The 22,321-nt window shown below is 40.2% G+C and overlaps 1 protein-coding gene across 4 annotated transcripts in view; it reads left to right on the top strand.

The window, feature by feature from the left end:
* Positions 1–22,321, top strand: part of LOC138753900 (F-box/WD repeat-containing protein 1A) — a 66,413-nt gene that overhangs the window by 10,533 nt on the left and 33,559 nt on the right. For 3 of the 4 annotated variants that reach the window (XR_011351502.1, XM_069917439.1, XM_069917438.1), the window contains exons 2-3: positions 14,410–14,487; positions 17,532–17,763. Coding sequence is in view for 3 of the 4 variants with exons in the window: in XM_069917439.1 (XP_069773540.1) it covers positions 14,410–14,487; positions 17,532–17,763 (310 nt within the window). In the remaining variant the exon portion in view is untranslated. The remainder of the gene's footprint in view (positions 1–14,409; positions 14,488–17,531; positions 17,764–22,321) is intronic. The other variant, XM_069917440.1, reaches the window with a different exon arrangement.

The following is a 22,321-nucleotide window of genomic DNA, read 5'->3' as shown; positions in this document are numbered from 1 at the left end:
ATCAGCAAACTCCAATTCCTTGGACATCAATACTCCACTGTCACTATATTGGAGGATCTTACCTGGATCCAACACACTAATGTCACCGTAAAGAAAGCACGTCAATGCCTGTATTTTCTCAGGAGTTTGAGGAGGTTTGGTATGACATCATTAGTTACCACTAATGGCCAGTATCTACAATAGTCATCAGGTAAATCAGAGATAAGCTGGGAAAACAGGGTTTATATTGTGTCCGATGTAGGCAGAGAAAAGAGGAGGAGCTGGCCGTCTAATCTATACATAAACAGTGAATTCCAGTTCACCCCCTTCCTTCAAAAAAGAACCTGTGGGCAAAAACAGAGACCACATTCAGTAACACAAATTTTTATAATTATTTACAAGTTAAGTCTGGTTGAGCACCTTATTACTGGTGGACTTTGCTCTTCCAGAGCTTCCTGTGCCTCCTGTGGTTCTTGGATAGTGGGACTCAAAGGAGGACTTGGGGGTCCCAGATCCAATGGTAGCTCCTTTGGAACCTTGTCGTTTTAACCCTGCATGAGGTATTTGGAGGTTCCAGGACTATTGTGGGCATCAGGACCTTAGTTCCTGAAGGTGCCTGATCTCTGATCGAGACCATCTGGGTATGCCACATCGGATTTGCATGCAGTCACTTTCTCGACCAGCGGGTCCATTTTGCTTCTCCTCTCGTGCTTTTTCAGCAGGACTGGTCTGGTGTCATTAGCCACGAGTGATCCCAATGTGGATTTCCTTGGGAATGCAAACCTTAGTTTGTGAGGAGTCGCATTTAAGAGAAGCGACTTAATAGGGTGGAGTGCGGTGAGTAGAACCTCTTGCCAGTGTGTGTCCGGAAGGCCTTTAAACCAGAGGGCCAATTTTACAGCCTTCCAAACAGTTGTGTTCCCCTTTCCAACTTGTCTGTTCCCCCTGGGGGTTGTAGCTAGTCGTCCTTGTTTAGGCAATGCCTCTTGCGAGCAGATACTGGTGTTGCTCTTCGTTCATAAATGATGAGCCAGTCACTATGATATATATAGCTGGGATACCCGAGGATGGTGAAAATGGAGTGCAGAGTTCTGATGACTGTGATGTCTAAACAGGTGATAGCAAACAGAAAACGCAGGTACCCATCAATAACATTAAGAAAATACACATTTCCGTTGGTGGAAAGAAGGGGCCCCTTGAAATCGATGCTGAGTAGTTCAAAGTAGCGGGAAGCTTTTATCATGTGTGCTTTGTCAGGGCAGTAGAAGCACAATTTGCACTCAGCGCAGGCCTGGCGAGGTCCGGTCATCTCCTTGATGCCTTCAATAGAGGAGGGCAGGTTGCGTGCCTTGATGAAGTGGGCCATGCGGGTGATGCCTGGGTGGCAGAGCCTGTCGTGAAGTGACAACTATTGGCTGGTGTGTGCAGCAGTGCAACTTCCTCGAGATAGGCTCATTGAGCATAACATCCTCTTCACTATCTCATAGTTATAGGTGGAGAGTTCGATCCTCCACCTCGTGATCTTGTCATTCTTCATTTTACCTCTTTTTGAGTCATACATGAATGCCACAGATTGCTAATCAGTGAGCAGTGGACAGGTAGTGCCTCCAGTGTCTGTTGGCCTCCACAATGGTTTGGGTCTCTTACTCCACTGAAGGGCTTCGGAGCTCGTGGCCTTGCAGGGTGTGGAAAAGAAAGCTACTGGCCTGTCTGCCTGTGTAAGGGACACAGCCAGAGCTATGTCGGAGGCATCGCTCTTCACATGAAATGAAGCGTTTTCGTCCACCGCTTACATGGTGGCTTTTGCAATTATGGCTCCTGACATAGTTAAAAGCCTCCTGGGCTTCGGCCAATAATGGAAGGAGTTGGATTTTAAGATGGAGTGGACCTTGTGAAGTAATGAGGTACCCACTGGGTATAGTATGAGAAGAAGCCCAGGCACTTCCTTAGTGCTTTCATGATCCTTGGGATAGGGAGGTCTAAGAGGGGATGCATACACTCAGGGTCTGGGCCAATGACTCCGTTCTCCATCACATAACCCAGGATAGCTAGACGTTTGGTCCGAAACATGCACTTACTGACATTATATGTGAGGTTCATGGATTTGGCTTCTTTGAGATTGGTATCATGGTCGTCTGGGTTGTATCCGCAAATGGTGACGTTGTTGAGATAGGGGAACATAGCCCTTAGCCTGTACTTATCTACCATTTCGTCCATCTGCCTCTGGAAGACCAAGACCCCGTTCATAATACCGAAAGGGACCCTCAGGAACTGATAAAGCCATCCATTTGCCTCGAATGCGATATAGGGACGGTCCTTGGAATGGATTGGTAACTGATGATATGCAGCTTTGAGGTCGATGGACAAATAGACCCGGTACTGCAGAATTTCATTCATGGGAGGGGGTATGTGTCTAGGAGTGTAAAGCGATTAATAGATTGGCTATAGTCAATCACTCGCCATTGCTTCCCCGCCCCTCCCCTCACAACAACCACCTGGACTCTTCGTGGGCTCTTGCTAGGTTCAATGATTTTTTTTATAAATCTTTGAGCAGCTGCTGAGTTTCGGCTCTAATAAATTCCTCTGCACTGTATCGCCTGCTCTTTGCAGCTATCGACTTACAGTTGGTGGCTTGGTTCTGAAACGGGGGTGGGGGTGGGGGGTTTGATATTCAGCGTGGAGATACCGCATGTAATGTCTGGATTTTGGGCCTGAGTACTCCATGGTCACACTTTTAAGGTGACAAAGGAAGTCTAGGCCCAGCAACACAGAAGCACACAAACCTTTCAATGCATACAGTCGGAACTTGCAAAATTCCCCACCCCCTTACCGTTAAGTGCAGAGTACAATACCCCTGAATAGTCACTGAATATGATTGTGACACTAAATAGATACGATAGTTCGTGGGGTAAACCTTTAAGCTGTACTGCCAAGCGATCCTAGTTTATAAAGATCTCCATCTAGCTAGTGTGTATTAAATAATCCAGCAGCTGTCTATTTACTCTCACCTCCATCATTGAGTTGCTCAGCTGGTTGGGTTTTGCTTAGTCGAGGACAACTAATGCCAGTGCTCCAGAGGCTTCATCACTCCCCCTGCCGACTGTCTTAAACTGAAGGCCAGAAAGGTGGCCTCTACTTAAGGAGTGGCAAGATAGCTGCTGTTCCCTCCATTGCTTCTCTTCCAGTAGCAGCGATGGCCACCGTTGCGTCTCTTCCGATAGTAGTTCCCGCCTCAAGGTACATCAAGATGGTGGCAGCGAGGAGTATGGAGAGGTGGGAGCCCGCACATCTAGGCTTGGGCACGGGATGTACGACTGTTTGGGGACCACGCACTCGGTAGCCTTCGTCCAGTGTCCCCTCTTACTGCATCTTGAACACATGGAGTCTTTTGCTGAGCATTTCCCGGTCACGTGTGGCTGTGGTAGTTGATACCTGGGACAGCTGAGCTCCACAGGCCTGGCTTTCCAAGAAGTTCCTGCTTTTGTTAGCGAAGTGGTTCGCTCCCAGTTGGGCCTGTTCGAGGGATTTTGCCAGATCAAGGATACTGGCAAGGTCCTTCTTCCCCAATTCTAGTAGTCACTGCTTCACATACCTAGAACTTCACTCCACCCATGAGTGTATCCTGGACTTGCTCTTTTTCCTTCACCCGTCAGTGTCCACAGTTCCAGGACATAGTTGTCCACTGATTCACCTGGTAATTGCTGATGTTGTGAGAGGCAGTGTCTCGCCAGCACATCGTTCTGTGTAGTGGGTCTTCAGGCCTTCCATGGCCATCTCGTACATTGCACAGTCCCTAATGAGCACAAATCCCTTGGGGCCGACTCGAGAGAGGAGGGCTGTTCTCCAGAGGTGTCGGAGTGGAAGACTTCTCAGGTGCCTGCTATATTGGACTGGAAGCACTCCAACAAGTAGACAAATTCTTCCCGGGCCTCTGGAGCCAAAGGGTCAACCCGGAGCATGCCTGGCTTCAATATGGTTTCCATCCTGACTTCAAAAATAAACTAATAAAATTGTAACATGGTTACATGGAGTCTTGTAAGGAGCACAAGCACGCTTTTATTAGCTTACAATTAATGGCTGGTATCTACAGTAGACTTCAGGTAAATAGGAGGTAAGGCGGGAAAACAGGGTTTATATCAGGACTGATGGGGGTGGAACCAAGAGTTTTTTTTTTACAAAAAAAACACTTACAACATATCCAAACCCATACATTTGTATATAATCTATACATAGACAGTGAATTCCAGTTCACTGCACATCGAAAACCTTGGCAAACTTCTTCAGATGTATAGAGGAAAGTGTGTTGACCAGCTGCATCATGGCCTGGAATGGGGACACCAAACCTCTGTGTAGAAAGCCCTGTAGAAGGTAGTGGACATAGCCCAGAACATCACAGGCTAAACTCTCCCCACCATCAAGAAAATGTACATGGACTGTTGATGTCAGAGAGCAGCAGCAATCATCAAGGACCCACACCACCCAACACACTCTATTTTTGCTGCTGCTATCGGGTAAGAGGTAGAGACTATCACCAGGAACAGCTGCTCCCCTTCCACCATCAGACTCCTCAACAACAAACTCAATCAGAGACTCATTTAAGGGCTCTTTGCATATTATTTATTATTATTTATTATTGAATATTTTCTATATTGCACAGTTTGTTTGCACTTTGTTTACATATCTCTTTTGTGTACGTAATTTATTTTCTGAAAACTTTATAGATTTTAAAATATATACAGAAAACATGCTAAACCTATACCCCTATTAATTCCCCCTCCCCCCCACCTCCCCATACAGGAGCCAAATACATATTTCGGGTAATTATCAGTTGCTGTAAAGTGTGCCATCCCTTTACAAAAAAACACTTACAACATATCCAAACCCGTACATTTCAAATACGGAGTCCACATTTTAACAAAAAAAGAATAATTATTCTGTAAATTATGTTATCTTCTCTAAATAAAGACATCATTTTAGTTCATTATGCCATCTTTGTATACTCAATTCAACATCATTCTTCCAAGTAACAGCAATACATTTTCTAGCTACAGCTAACACCAGACGTATAAATGCAATTTGAAATTTATCCAGTCATAAACCAGTTATTAATGTTTCATTGTAACTCATTAAAAAAAGTAATGGATCCAGTGTTAATTCAATCTTAAATAAATCTTCAAAAAACTTCATAATTTTTTTCCCCAAAAAGGTTTAATTTTTTCATAAGTCCATGCTGAATATAAGAAAGTACCTGTCTGTATTCCACAATGAAAACACAAATCTGAAGAACTAAAACCGTATTTTTTCAACTTTTCAGGGGTTAAATATAACTGATGCAAAAAGTTATAATTAGCTAAACTATATCTTACATTAATTAATTTTGTAACACTATCGACACACATAGTCAGCCATTCCTCCTAAGATAGTAAAATAGATAAGTCCTTCTCCCACTTATTCTTCATTTTGTATAAGTCAACCTTGACCGTCTTGTAACAAAGCATACATTTCAGAAATAAACCCTTTTTTCCCCCACAGTCAACAATTAAAATCTCAAATTTAGATTGTCCAGGTAATATCAAATCCCGTCCAAATTTTCCAAGAATAACGCATGAACTTGATAATATGCAAATAAAGAACTTGATAATATCCCAAATTTTTATTTGAGTCTAGCAAAAGAAAGAAACATACCCACTTCAAAGCAATCCTCTACCAATTTAATAACCTTCAGTTCCCAAGCCTTCAGATAGGGGTTATTCATTGAAAAAGGAATTATTTTATTCTGATATAACAGTGTCTTAAATGAGATTTTACATTTAGCCCCTATAATTTGATCCCTTTTATACCAGATCTCCATTAAATGTCTCAATACTGGCAATTTATACTCTTGTAAAAGAGAAGGATTCCATTCATATATATAAATTGGTGTACGTTAAATTCGGAAATCTGAGCTAATTGAACTTTAGCCCATATTGGAGGTTGGTCAATATCAAACATCCTGTTAATAAATTTTAATTGTACTGCTTCAAAATAATTCTGAAAATTTGGTCATTGAAGTCCTCCCAATTCATATCTCCATGTCAATTTTTGTAAAGAAACTCTCGATAATTTTCCTTTCCATAAAAATACTCATACTGCATTTAATTCCTTAAAAAAAAATTATTTGGCATGAAACAAGGAATAGATTGAAAAAGATATTGAATACGAGGAAATATATTCATTTTGATGTAATTTACTCTTCCTATTAAAGTTAGAGGTAAGTCCTTCCATCTATTCAAATTAAACTTAATCTTATAATAAAGGCACGTAATCTAATTTATATAAATTTTGATAATCAATATCTACTGTTACACCTAATTATTTAATTTTATTAGACTAGCTAAACTTCACGATCTGTTTACAATCTGAGTAATCTCATCTGAAATTGGTAGTTTCTGAATTAGCCCCAGGGAATTTCTAGGAAGTGTTAAGTAAATTAACGCATCATCAGCAAACAAGTTAATTTTATACTCATCCTCCCCAACTTTAATACCTTTAATATTAACATTCTGTCTAATTACTTGAGCCAATGGTTCAATAACCAATGCAAATAAGGCCGGCGACAATGGACCTAGATCGAGACAGATTAAATACAGATGACAACTGTCCATTTGTCACCACCCGAGCAGAAGGATTTTTATATAAAGTCTTCACCCAACCAGTAAAGAGTGGTCCAAATTTAAATCCTTCTAACACTTTAAAAATTCCACTCTACACGATCAAAAGCCTTTTCAGCATCTAAAGCTACTATCATTGGTTGGTCGAGTTGCTTTCTTGATGCATTACGCCTCAAACCGTGCATCTTGGCGCCTCACAGTTTGGCGGGCAGCAACCTCCTTTGAAGAAGACCGCAGAGCCCACCTCACTGACAAAAGGCAAAGAAGGAAAAACCCAACACCCAACCCCAACCAACCAATTTTCCCCTGCAACCGCTGCAACCGTGTCTGCCTGTCCCGCATCGGACTTGTCAGCCACAAACGAGCCTGCAGCTGACGTGGACTTTTTACCCCCTCCATAAATCTTCGTCCGCGAAGCCAAGCCAAAGAAGAAGAAGAATTATTGTAATCAATTTAACAATATTATCGGCTGAATATCTATTCTTAATAAAACCCGCTTGATCTAGTGGTAAATATTTAGCAAGTCTATTAGCTAAAACCTTAGCTACAATTTTATAATCTACATTTAATAAAGAAATCAGTTCTATATGAGGCCACTTTCAGAGGGTCTCTGTCTTTCTTTGGAATAACTGTAATTAATACCCTAGAAAAAGACTCCAGGAAAGAACCCATTTCTGTAGTTTACTTCAACACATCTGTAAATACTAGAAGTAATAAATCATAAAAATTTTTATAAAACTCTATTGTAAATCTGTCTTCTGGAGATTTCCCACTAGACATAGTTTGTAATACCTCCTTAAGCTCTAGATCAGTTAAAAAAAACTAATTCATTTACATCTTTATCATTCAAAGAAGGAAAATCTAAATTAGCTAAAAAAGGAGTCAATTCGATCATTATCCTGAACCACCTCAGAAGTATATAATTCTTGATAAAATTAATGAAACTCATCATTAATCTCCTGGGGTCTATAAGTAACCGTCGAATTTCTCCTAACTGCTAGGCCAAAACTTTATGGGATCTATCTCCTAACTCATAATAATGTTGTTTAGATCTTTGTATCATTTTCTCATATTTATGTTTGCAAAATATTATAATGCAATTTCAATCTAGATAACTGTGCCTTCTTGTCTTTTGTCAAATTCCTTTGTTACTTCTTCTCTAACACCTCTATATCCTTTTCTAAATTTTGACCCTCTGCCAAATATTGCTTCTTAGTTTTTGACCTAACCCCTTAAATACGCTTCAAAGCGTCCTATAAAATAAACTTACTCTGTATTGAATCCTCATTTGATTACAAAAAGAATTTTTGTAATTGACTCCTAATATAGTCAATGAACTCAGGTTTTTTTAATAGCATCTCATTAAATCTCCAACGATAGGCAGTTTCTACCACCTCAGGACCCATACCAGAAATTAATAATAAAGAGTGATCGGACAAAATCCTACTCTTATATTCAGCATGCATAATTCTACCTTGTAAGTGTGCCGATGCTAAAATTAAATCAATTCTAGAAAAAGAATGATGTCTTGCTGAATGAAATGAAAAATCTTTCTCAGTCACATTCAAACGTCTCCAAATTTCAACCAGATTCAAATCTTTCATGAATACAGCCAATCGTTCAGCCATTTTTATTTTCTTCAAAGTTTTTGGAGATTTATCCAATTAAGGATCCAAGCAACTAAAATATTCTCATTTGCCTGATTCAAATTCAAAAATGTTTCAGTTACAAATTCTTCATCATCTACATTCATCAAAGTCCTAGCTTCTGAAAATATTTTACAGTTAACTGTCAATACTCTACCAGCAGAAAACAATTCCAACATAAAAGGTAATTTTTAATGTACTAAAATAGCTACCCCTCTAGCCTCAGAATTAAAAGACAACACAATGACTTGTCCTACCTAATCTCGTTGTAACTTTGAATGTTCTTTCTCGGTCAAATGAGTCTCTTCATAAAAACAATATCAACCTTCATCTTTTTAAAATAATCCAATACTCGTTTCCTTTTAATTGGGTGATTAAGCCCTTTGACATTAATAGTTGCAAAATTCAAATTAATCATTGTATCCCCCGGGCACCTCACACAGTCACTAATACAAATAAAAAAATTTCCTTCAAAAAAAGCCCCTTTAAAACACTAACAACTAAAATAATCAACAAACAATAAACTCAACAAATTAAAAAAAGAAAAAAAACCCTAAAAAAAAAACTGCCACCTCAGTGGTACCTCCCTCATTCGACCAGGTGTGGTCAATATCACTCTGATAACTTTGGAAGTATCAGAGTCATCCACCTCCCCCCAACCAATGTCCATAAAAAAATGTACAATTTTGTGACATTTAGCCCACAGATTCCAATCCATGATCAGCTTGGTCATCTCCTTCTATGTCAATCATTTGTTGAGTTTCTGGCACCATCTTCCCATTCCCATTATTCTTCAGAAAAACCTTCATCATCAACTGCTTCTGCCATTCAGAACTTGACTGGTTATCTGGCAAAGAGTTAGCAAAACTTAAAGTATCAATATCATTTTCAAAAAATTGCACCTGAAAATTCCCATAGAACACCTTCAATATTGCCAGGTATCCTTTTTTTAAAAAAAAAATAATATTTTCAAATTACATTAGAAAAAATCAAATACAATCAAATACCTGTATATAAAAAAACTATAAATTACATCCCCTGCCCCCCTTACTAACACAAAAAAAACAACCCCCCTTACCCCCCCCCAGAGACTTATTAAAAAGTATTTAATAATCCCTGATTGGTGTGCCAACTTTACAACATTTATTTCAAATATAAACCCCACATATCAATAAAAAAAGAATAATTATTTCTAACGTTTTATGTATTTTTTCTAAATATAAGCAAGACTGCAGTTCATTATGCCATCTACGCAGTTTAATTGTACTTCATTCTTCCATGTGACAGCTATACATTTTCTCGCTACCGCTAACCATAATCTTAAAAAGGCTAAATACGGTTTAGACATTTGTGAATCTACAAATGGAACATTAACATAACCCACTAAGCACAACTTAGGATCCAATCGAATATCCATTTTTAACAAATCTCTCAAAAATGTTATAACTTCCTCCCAAAAATACTTAATTTTCTTACACGACCAAACTGAATGTACAAAAGTACCCTTCTGCTCTCAACATCTAAAACATAAATCTGTTACACTAAATCCATATCTTTTTAATTTCTCAGGAGTTAAATATAATTGATATAAAAAATTGTAATTAACCATACTATATCTCATATTAATTAATTTGGTAACACTATCCACACACATTTTTGACCATTCTTCCCATGTCAAATCAATATTTAAATCATTTTCCCATTTCTCTTTAACTTTACATATATATTTACTTTTTCCATTTTCTCCTGTAGCAACTTATACATGTCAGAAATAAAACCTTTTTCAACTTGCAATTAATAATTCAAATTTCGTTTGACCCGGTAAAATTATTTCCTTACCATAATTCTTCTTCAAAAAAATCTCAAAGTTGATAATAAACAAATAATGATTTTGACTCAATGCCATATCTTTCCTGTCATCTTTTAAACGAACAAAATCTCCCTGCCTCAAAACAATCTATAATATTAACTATTCCTTTAATTTCCCAATCTTTCAAATATGGATTATATAATGAAAAAGGAATTAATTTATTTTGATATAGTGGAGATTTTATGGAAACTATCCCTTTAGATCTTATACTTAAATCTCAATTATACCAAATATTCATTATATGTTGTATAACAGGTAATTTAAATTCTTGTATTAATATAGGGTTCCATTTATAAACAACTTGAGTAATTTTATTTTCCATAATCTATCCCACTCAATAATGAGCTGAATTCCTCAGCCTGACATTGAGCAGCAGCCCTCACTCGCTTCAGGGTTTCGCGCGCGCACACTGCTGCTCGGTACCAGCAGCGACTGTATAGAGCTGGTAAGTCACTCCCATCACATCGCCTGCGTGCTGCGTTAAAGACGCTGCCACAGGCGATACATTGCACCTCCCAACCGGTCCACTCTCAACCACGCTACCTGACATGGTTAACGCAGCAGACTCGTGCACGTCACATACCTCACAAAGCGACGTCAAGGATGCCGCCGCAGCACCACCTTGCGTCAATCCATGCGCAGAGGATGCCGTCGCTACACCCAGCTTCGTAGTTATATATCATTGAGTCTTCGGCTCCATCTTCATTTGATAATCCGGGCTCCAAACTTTCAGTAAGGCCAAGTTTTTCAGAATCTTCCAACTCTCTAAAGTGCAGTTTTTTTTATTGTTGAACTTTACCTCTTTTAACCAGTTTTCTTCTCATATCCATAAGCAAAGTTTTCAGATATATATTCAGACATTAAAATCAGGCTTTAAACTTTCCAGCTAAGGAGAGATGGGCTCCCACATCTTCACCCTACGCCATCTTGCCACGACCCCCCCCCCCCCCCCCCAAATTGCCGGGTATCTGTAACCCTTCTTCCACAGCACCGCTTTAGCAGGATTAAATTCTTTACATCTCCTAATAACATCAGCGTAAAAGAAAACCCTATTGCCCTGGATTATCAAAGGGCTCTGATTTTGACAAGCTTTTTGTACCACAAGACGCAAGATCATCTCTCGATCCTGATACCACAAACAATGAACAAGAATTGCCTGTGGAGGTTGACCTGGAAAAGGTTTTTTCCTTGTCACTCTATGCGCTTGATCTAATTCCAATCCATCTGGGAAAGACTCTTCACCCAACATTTCCGGAATCCATTTCCGAAAATTTTTTACCGGATCCGCTCAATATCTTCTCAAAGACCTACTATGTTAATATTATTATGCTCACTTTGATTTTCCAACGAATCAATTTTTTTCAGAAATTCTCTTTTATAAGTGTCCCAACCAGTGATAGAATGCTCAATATAATCCATCCTTTCTGTATATCACTCCACTTTATCATTACAGTCAGTTCATTCTTCTTAAACTTATCTTGTACAATATCAACTGCTTTCAAACATCTACTGACATCAATTTTTACTGCAGAAACATCCATCTTTACAGTTGAAATTTCTTCATATATATATTCATTTTTCCTTTCATGTCATCAAATTGGGCACCTAAAAATCCTTGATTCATTTGAAAAGCCATATTTTCCATTTGCTTAGCAATATCTTCTAATATAAGGTTAACAGCTTAAGCTTTAAAGTTTTAACAGTTTTAAAAGTTTGTAAAGAAGTAGTTTTAAACATTTGAGGCCTACCTTCCATAATTCTAGCTGCTTCCATAAGGATTGTCTCTTCCAGGCTGACCTCGACGGAGGTGTACGTAACTTTTCTTGAGTGCAGTTTTTTTTGCACTAATGATAATTAGAAATTCCTGGCCCACAGGAAAAAGAATCTCAGGGTTGTATGTGATGTCATGTATGTTCTCTGACAATAAATCTGAACTTTGAACTTAGTATAAGAGTCTTTTAAAAGTCCCTATTGTACCAAAGTCCACCACCACCCCGGCAATGCATTCAGGCACCCACTACTCTGTTGGGGGGGCAGGGGGGAGAACCTTACCCCTGATATCTCCCCTAAACTTTCCCCCCACCGCCCGCCCCCAACTTCACATAGTACAGATGTCCTCTGCTGTTTGCTCCTCTCTCCCCAGGGAAAATGGTATGGCTGTCCACCATCCCTTTGCCTATCATTATCTTGTAGACCTCTATTTAGTTGCTTTTGCGTAAATAGGAGAGGATGGGGAGAGTGGTGATTATAGATAGGAGGTTGGAGGATCCGGATTTTTGTAAAGTGAGGAAGTAAAGTCTGAATGATGAGTTCACCCACAGGACTAAATTTACAGTGAGATTGTGTAGGGAAAGTTTGTCTCAGGATTCAGAATTGGAAATATTAAAGCTTCATGCCTTTCAACCTTGGAAAAATTTCACAACTACAATGTTATTACGAGTACCACTTTATTAGTTTTGCGAAATGAGAACTCAGTTAACTTAGGGAACAGCTGCTGTTGAGGAGCTGGTCCAGCAGCAAGTGGGTCTACCAAACGGTCAGACTCTTTTGCTTCTATTACCAGTGCTTTATGGGTTCACTGTTCTTTTCCATTAGCTTGATCTCAGCCTATGGTCAAGCAGGTTCCTGTTCTTGTCTCCTTTTACAAACTCAGGCACCACCATCTGAAATCATTAGCCTTGGTCATTTTTAAAAATCTTTTGATCAGCACCCAAGGGATAGTCCAGTTCTTGTGAACTCTTGCTGACCTAAGATAAGGCGCTGACATTTGGAACCTGGTACATTAGTCACACTTTTCCATTGAACCCCACACATGTGGCTATCCTGTTTTTACATCAAAGAGAAATGTTGCCCTAGGCATTAATTTGTAACTAACTCAAGTACATTTCATCTTCCCAAGTGTTGTTCTTGTGTCTCACTGTGGGGAATTCCAGGTTTGTGGAAATTTACTAGCTCAGATAGGGTTGCTGGGCAACATGCGTTATGGGGATCCTCGCTTCTTTTAAAGTATTTACAACCCTCTTAGCATTCTTTCACAAAACAGCAAGACACATTAATTAAAATTTATCAATGTACATTAGTCCACATAAGGCAGACCCTTACTTCCACAAAGAGATAAATAATATTAGAAGTATTAATGTATTTTATGCAATAGAAAATCCAAGGCGCATTAAAGAAGTGTTATCAATATTGACATACAATACTGTCTGGGCGGATGATCAAAATGTCATCAGAAGTCAGTTAAAGGATCCATAAAGCAATTCACTAGTATATAGATGGTTAAATATAAAAATGTCTGTGAAAAATTTTACAGGAGAATGGATGTAAAGCAGGCGTTGGCAGAGGTATGTTGCAGAACCTTATTTCAATGTCTAGAAAAGAGAATATTGGAAAGTAGTAAATCTTGCCATTTTTAAAGAGTGAGGTATTCTAATAGAGTTTAGCTCATCTTAAGAATGCAGGATCTTGTAACCTGATGTAATACAATTGAAAATTTTGAGATAAATAAAGTCTGAACAGCAATTACATTCTCTGTACGGTGCTTTACGGACAGGTGTCCTTCCACTGCATGCTCATGGTGACTGTGAGTGTGCCAGAGATCAGCCATCAGTTGGGAATAAAGTTGCATCTTCCTCAAGGTGACTTTAGAAGAACATTCTCGAACACTGTCTGCCCCTAAAGTATTTAGCTATGGTAGAACTCCATCCGGGTGGGATGCTTGATGTGGGAGACTGATGTTGTGACTGACTCAGCTTAACAATAGTATTGATGACAACCGGTAGGTATGGATTTGAAGGATTTTGCAAAGAGGACGTTGTCGAAGCTTCTCTTGTGGTTGTGCCTTGAAGTCTGTCTCAGACTTCTGTGGCAGGGTCTTGATTCTTGCGAAACCTTCCAGATCTAATGGTGATAGAACAGATCATACAACAGGAACAGTACAGGCCTCATGATTCACAATTCTTTCTCCATAAGGGGAGAAAATTTGGAAGGAGCAGTTTAACCAGGAATTTTGTATTTGTGAAATAAGCTGAAATGAAGATGGTGGGAATGAGATGGTTTTGCAGTGAGAATGTTGAGAGCACTGATCACCACTAACGTGTTCCTTTTGTTGGCTTGTAGCTCATAGATTCTATTTGGCCTTGACTCTTCACTCCCCTTTTCTGTCTACCCTTCTGTGGCCAGGGGTGATTTTGGGCAACCTTTGCAGAACTCCCAGTGCTGATCTTCTCTGTTTTTCTTTGCTCTTTTTCTCTTCTGCTCCCAGAATGCGTCTGGACATGATGACCTTAATGAGGCTGAGCCCCCTAAGAAACTTGTATTGGAAAAGAACTCCTTTAATCAGGTGATGATTCAAGTCTATTTTCTGGAAGTCATCCTCCCCACATACAACAGGATGTTTTGCATTGAGGAACTCCACCACCACTGCTAGGACAGGATTGTGGAGTTCCCACCCACTTGCTTGGGCAAGATCATGGAGTTCCCACCTGCCCCCCACTTGGGCAGGATCGTGGAGTTCCCACCCCCCAGCTTGGACAGGATCGTGGAGTTCCCACCCCCCCCTGGTTGGACAGGGTCGTGGATTTCCCACCCAATTGTTTAGCAATGATATGGGTCTCCAATTCCTGATTCTTCTCCATCTTTTGTTTGAAGATGAGGGTGATGACACCCTTCCTAATGGAATTTGACATGCTTCCTGCCAGAAGCACAGCGTTGTATACTTCCAGCAGGTCCGGGCCCACCCAGTCCCACAGAGCTGTGTTCAACTCAGCAGGTATACCATAGCTTCCAGGAGTCTTACTCGACTCAAAGGAACTGATGAAGTCTGTCAACTCCCCCAGAGTAATTGGCTCATCCGGACGTTCCCACTTGCTGTCAACTAAGATCTCCGTGATAGAGAACAGGAAATTTTGAGAGACCATTCTGTCTATATCCTTCATGTCATGCAGTTCGGCTTAAGAGGATCTGCAGATCCTCTGAATGCCTATCTGCGAGGATATGACTGAGCCGTCTATTTCCTTAAGGCTGTGGATCACAGAGCTCCCTCTGTGAATCTTTTGGAAGAAGAAACATGAGGACATTTCATCCTGTTCCACTGTGCAGCTCTAGATTGGAAGATGATCTTGGAGGACTCTGTGGTGAACAGCAAGGCTTGCTGGCTCTTCACCTCTTGGAGTTCCTCCCTCACATCCACCCCTCTTGACTGCAGAAGGAGGAGTTTTTGTAGGTCAGTCTAGAGTTAGCTCAGTTCCTGCTGTCTCTGTCTTGCCCACTGAACACCTTCCTCGTCACTTTCCACCAAGTTACTGGGGAATCAAAGAAGGATTTCATGGTTCTCCAACCAGCGAACTCCTTCTTTAGTTCCTCGATAAATTCCTGTCCAAGGTCATCGCCAATCAAGTCAAGCCTGCCCCTGGGCAGGTAATCCACCCGGATCAAACCTGCACAGTTACAGGCAGGAAGATCTCTGACAGCCTTGTGCTGCTCAGGGATGCCATCGCCTAAATGTAGGACAGGGGAGTGGATACCTGCTTGGTCAGCTTAATCCAGGAGAAGGCTTTTGGCCAGATAATGCTCACGTACATGATGGATGTTCTCTACAAAATGGGATTTGGGGAGGGTATCTGGAATTGGATTAAACTGCACTACACAGACATCTGTAGTGCAGCCCAAATCACTGGGTGGTAAACAGAGAGCTTCCCCATCAAGTCTGGAGTTAGGCTGTATCCAGTCTTATTTGGGTGCTGCATAGAGCACTTTCCTGAATCCATCAGGAAGGATGAGGGTTTAAGAGGAGTGATGTTGCCAGGCAGTGGAAGCACTCTGGTCAAGGCCTCCCTGTAAATGGATGATGTCACCATCTTCTGTTCGGATACACAATCGATGTGGAGAATGAGCAGTGTATGAGGGCATTTTGAGTCCACATCAGGTACTATAGTAAACCAGAAAAAGAGTGAGGCAATGCTGTTCAGTAACTGGCCCGACTAGTCCACCATCCCCTTCACAGTCAAATCTGACTACCTGTCGGTGCTAGGGATCTGGTTTAGAGGAGCTGAGGTGTGCAACAAGAATTGGTCAGAGTGGATCACAAAAGTCCACCAAAAATCAGGTCTATGGGCATGGCACTGACTCTCAATAATGTGGAAGAACCTGGTCATCAGGTGTAAGGTGGTCTCAGTACTGTTGTACATGGCGCAGATGTGGCTCATTCTCACACCTCCACCCTGGTGGTTATCAGAGCAGTTTTCCAATTCATATGTGGGTCCTAAATAGATAGGGGGTGGCATGTACAAGTTGCCAGACAATGGAGGCAAGGGCGTATCCAACATGGCCCTCATCCTGATGACCTTCTTTGTGTATGGCTGTATCAGGCTGTGCATGGAACCAAAGTATGAGGGCACCAAATAGCACTATGTGCTGAGGTTCTACCAGGCCCAAGTGTTGGCAAGGATAGGCCTGGCCCCATTCCCACGCAATGTCCCAGTTTGCTGGATTTTGCCACACCACCTATCCTTCGTGAAAAAACTTTTCCTAGAAGAACACTTTCGACCACAAGGCCATCAGGCAGTGATCAGCACAGAACATCTTGCAGAAACTGATAGATGAGGACTCGATGGACCCAGTGGGATGGTTTCCTGAGCAGACCATCCAGGTCATCTGTAAGAATTTTGTGCAGTTCAATAAGAACACCTCTTTTCTTCTAAGCCAGAAGTAGTGTAGGCACAATCTAATTAGCTTCTTCTGATTGGTCACAGTCCTGTCCCAAGAATCATTCTGATCAATTTTTGCAAGAATAACTGCCCTTGGATAGGGAGATCAGACCTGTACACAATGTCAAGGTACAGTTTTTCCAGTATCCCATATAAAGTCATCAAATAACCGTAACCTTCAGAGGGGTGAACCAATACCTGGGAAAGCCTGAAAGCCATTTATGGCATACATGGACATGATAGGGTAAATAGATTAAGCGAGTTGATTGTGAATGATTGAGAGCCGGTGAAAATTCTGTGGCTACTCTAGATGGGATGAGTTTTAGAAGGTTTGATCAGTAATGTTTAAATCTGTCAATTGTTGTGGCTCTTATCAGTGGTACTCTGCTATCTGCTGCCCTTTGTATATTCCCCACCCAGCACATCAATGCTGCTAGGCCTTTACTTCTTAATTCCCTCTTTCCCCTCCCCTCTGCCTACAGAATCCTCCTTTAAAAAAAATCTTGATGTTTGTAGCTTTCACTGCTCTCCAATCACACCTTTGTTCTAATTTCTCCTCTGCTCATTTAAACCTCTGTAAAGCTCTCCTTGCTGAATTTCAACACCAAACACTTTCTAAGAACAATGTAGAAGAAATGTTCACCCCTCTTCTCACAGTGGTGTTCCTATTCCTCTGCAGACTAAACTCAGCATTGGTACATCGAGTATGATCGCAGCCAAGCAGCGCAAGCCTTCCACCAGTTATGAGAAGCAGAAAGAGCAGTGTGTGAAATACTTCGATCAGTGGACAGAAACCGATCAGGTGGAATTTGTCGAGAACCTGATATCCCGAATGTGTCACTATCAACACGGCCATATCAACTCCTATCTTAAACCAATGTTGCAGAGGGACTTCATCACCGTCTTACCAGGTATTTGTGCAGGGAGGAGCTGGAAGTAGTGTGGGTAGAGTTTTCACAAGTTGTGTGATTGTATTGCATGGGGTGCTGTGATACTTCCACTCCCCAACTCTTCCACATGGCCCTCTCATTCATTTCATGTTTCCGGTATTTAGCCAATTCCCTTCAGAATCTGAGGAATGAGTTGCAAAGCCGGCTGTTTGAAAATGATTATTTCAGATCTCCTTTTGGATCCTTTGCCAATTTGTCTCCTGTTCAGTGATCTTCCTGCTACTGGGAACTGTTCTTACTCCTAATAGGAGCCTGTCATAATTCTTTTTTTTTAAACTTTATTTAAAATTTTATGACATGAATAAAATAAAAATTACATTTAAAGAAATAATAAAAAATAAGATAATAAAAATTAGAATACTACATCATTAAACTACACAAATTAACCCCCCCAATAATTATAACACAACATTAATCATCTAATTTAAAATTAGTCCAACCCTCCCCCCCAAAATAAAGAGTGAAGAATTAATTAACAATATTTTAAATAAAAGAGAAAAAACCCCACTTACAAAAAGGATAAAACTTAACAACAAAAAAAATTACTAACAACAAAAAAAATCAATACTAAAATAATACCCTTAAACATATATTTAAATCAAACATAATACGTATTTAACAAATGAAATCCACTTTAAAACTAAGTTCAAATATTAAAATCATATATCAACCACATATCTGTTATACAAAAAATCATAATTAATAATGCATAAATACAGAATTTCCATTAATACCAAGTTTCCTTTATAATTCATCGAGAGAACAAAAACATCCCTTAGAAAAACAATCAGATAAACGCCTGTCATAATTCTGAACCCGTTTGATTAAATCTTTCTTCCACCCTCTCTTCTGTAAGGAAATCAACCCCAGAAATTCGTGATTTTGCCTGCATGAAGTGCCTCAACCTGTGACTGTTGTGGTAAACCTCTGGACATTCTCCCTAAAGAGTTGGACCTAAAACTGGGAGACTGTTCCAGCTGGGATCTTTCCAGTGATTTGTAAAAGTAGACATAACTGTTGCTTCCGTATCTGTTTATAAAGCTAACAATCTTGTATGTCTTTTAAGCTGTCTAATAAATGTTACATTCACGTTAAAAACTGCTTAGTAGCAGTGAAGCAATATGTTCCTTTACTTCCATACCCGCCCCTTCCCCTAAATTTCTCCCATCTGAAAATTGTAGTCAGTCTTGACAGCCTGTTTTCTCTCCAGCACCAGCACCAAATCTCCTTTGCTCTTCAATCAACTCTTGCAAACTCTCCCTTGATTCAGTGGATTTACAAATGTAATCCTTCACTGGGTTATTTTTAAGTGCTTGCTTATTGATTGGGACGCTAAGTGTGCATGCTGGAACAGCATTTGTTTTCCTGAAGTCAAAGCATTATTACACGTGAGAAACCAAGCAGAGCGACGTCGTGAGTAGCAGAGACTTCAGGCCACTGTCACGAACGAATTTTGGTTTGGAAACAGGGTATTTGTACACCAATCCCTTCGAACATGCTTTCAAGAAAGAACTAAATGTAACTATAGCACTACTTCGCCAATGGAGTGGAACACTAAAGTCTGCAAATGTCAGTACTATATTGTTACCTCCTGTGGACACTGCGAGACCAGCTGAGTTCCTCCAGTATCTCTGTGTTTTAACTACTTCAATAATCCCGTTCATGAACCTGTGTTTTGCCATCCCCCATGTCTTCAGATCCACGCAATGCAATGCCCTCCAAACTACTGAGGATTAGAAAGGGAAAAGGGTTGCCTGAAGATGATCAAAACAAATCAAAACAAAGTGGTGATTGTCCAGTAATAGAAATTGATCTCCTACATATTTCTCTCTTTCCAGCTATGGCAGCATCAATGAAGAAACAAATGGCATCTCAACTCAATAACCAGATCAGAACAAAAAGGCATTTCTAGCATATGCAGAATGCAAAAGTGTTGGAGAAACTCAGCAAGTCACACGTCATTTAAGAGTCTGATAACAGCAGGAAAGAAACTGTCTTTGAATTTGGAGGGTTATGTTTTTAAGCTGGTCTATTTTCTGCCCCATAGGAAGGCGGTGTAGTGAGTGTGACCAGGGTGGGTCCTTTAGTTCATAGCAGCTTACCCAAGACAATGGGAGATATAGATGGAGTTAATGGAGGGGAGGCAGGTTATTTGATGGCCTCAGCTGTGTATACAACTCTGCAATTTCTCGCATCAATTTCTTGAACCATTTCAGAAAACTTGTGTCCTCTTCTTGGATTTTTCTTTGGCTTGGCTTCGCGGACGAAGATTTATGGAGAGGTAAATGTCCATGTCAGCTGCAGGCTCGTTTGTGGCTGACAAGTCCGATGCGGGACAGGCAGACACGGTTGCAGCGGTTGCAGGGGAAAATTGGTGGGTTGGGGTTGGGTGTTGGGTTTTTTCTCCTTTGTCTTTTGTCAGTGAGGTGGGCTCTGCAGTCTTCTTCAAGGGAGGTTGCTGCCTGCCGAACTGTTAGGCAAGATGCACGGTTTGATTCTTGGATAACTTTCTTCCAAAAGCATGGTAACCAGAATTGGATGCAGCTCTGGTGCTGTAGTCTTGGCACCATTCTGTAAATGTTCAGCTTTTGTATATTATGCTTCAATTTATAAACCCCAGGGTCCCAATTGCTTTATGAACCATTCTCTCAAATCAGTCTTGTGCTCGTAAAGAGTAAAAACTGCACATCTGCGTCGGTGTCACAATGTTCCTGCACACCTTTTACAACTGTATTATTTACCTACTTTGTCGCTCCGACTTTTGATGATAAGAAGCAGCGGCAGTCTTCCCTTCGAGCCATCTCTGCCAATCAGCAGGTCTGAGGCTAATCTCCATCAACATCCGTCAGTGACTCACTTAAGGACTCTTACTTTTGCATTTATTGATTTTTTTTCTCTCTCTGTATTACATAGTCAATTTGTTTATATGTCTTTATTTGTTTACATGTGCTCGTATCTCTTGAGTACAGATTTTTGCCCTATCAATAACACTGGACAATGAAGATTTTTCTTTCTGGGCACATTTGCATCTATTTTATGGATTTGAGCTGCTCATCACGAAAATCATCTTAAAATGTTCCTATCACGTACCATTTTGTTTTAGATGTAACATATTTTTGTGATTTCCTGTCATATTTTAAGTCTACTATTACATTACCCACAATGCAAACCATTTTGGTCACTCCAAGCTGACCTGGGCATGTGCTCAGTGCAGATGCTATGTCAATGTTTCTTAGGCCTGGGCATGTTTAGTCAGGGTAGATGCAGACAGTCAATAAAAGCAAATCACATATACAGATGCTGACATAGATTGAAATATTGAACGCAAGTTGATACACATGTTCTTCAGGCTATAGCATAGTGAGTACTTTTAAGAATAGCATTTATAGTCTTCAGGAAGATTCAGAACGGCAGACATGTCTCATCAATGTCGCAACACAGCTGCGATACTTTCTGTTTCATTCGTAGCGAGTATAGACAATGCTAAATTCAATAAAAGTTAATGTTTCTCCATCTTCCTACGTGATACAGCAAATCTGAAATTGTCTTTGTGTTCAGCTTGTCTATCATAATCAATTTATTTACAGGAAGCAAATCTTTTGTACAAAAAAAACGTTGCCTAGTATAAATGGTAATTAAAAGAATCTCGTTATTGTATGTGATGTCATATGTATTCTGACAATAATCCAAACTTTGAACTTGTGGTCCCGCACCACTGCATACTCTTGGTATTTAATTCATTCTGCCACTGATCCACGCACTCTGCCACTCTCTTGCAGTTGGTTATCATCTTCTCTGGTTAAATCACCTCTGATTTTGGAGTTATCTGCATATTTTTATGTTTCCCTGCTTTCTGATATCCAGCTTGTTTTATAAATGTGGTCTGAACTTTGTTCCCTGGGGAATATCTGCCTCAGTGGTACTCTAGTCCAAAAGACAGCTGTCACAAAGGTGCAAGTCCCACATATGAAGACTGGTTAGACCAGAGGTGGGGAACCTTTTCATGCTGGAAGGCCGCATTAAGTTAGTTGTAATCTAATGAGGCTGCATTCAAGAAACTTCAATTAAATATTCATCAAAATATACAATATCATGTAAAAATCTAACTACTTTGTGCTAACTAACTTCAAAAATTGAAAAAATAAATTTGAATTCTAAAGTTAACTAACCTTTTATTGACTTTGTTGTGACTACTTTTTGTAGGAAAGCATTTGAATATTTGGTTGCAGCTGGGAGGTCCGCAGTTTCAGCTGATCCTCTAAATGGGTATCTGTCATTTGTGACCTTAGGGGCATCTTGATTTTGGTTAGGTAGGATAATGTAGATTCACAGCAATAAGTAATTTAAAAACAGGAAGGCATTTTTCATGAATATTGCCAAAGGTATGGGTATTCTATTGCGTTTGTCCAGATTTCGATCGGATCTTTCTTCGCTTCAAATAAGGACTTTAAAATGGCATCTTCTGAGAGCTCAATCAACTCCATCTGTCGCTCTTTAGGAGCCTTGGAGACATCAACTA

The sequence above is a fragment of the Narcine bancroftii genome, chromosome 2, assembly GCF_036971445.1.
Source record: "Narcine bancroftii isolate sNarBan1 chromosome 2, sNarBan1.hap1, whole genome shotgun sequence".
Classification (NCBI taxonomy): domain Eukaryota; kingdom Metazoa; phylum Chordata; class Chondrichthyes; order Torpediniformes; family Narcinidae; genus Narcine; species Narcine bancroftii.
The sequence above is the reverse complement of the archived record's forward strand: the minus strand, read 5'-3'. Positions and strand labels throughout refer to the sequence as shown.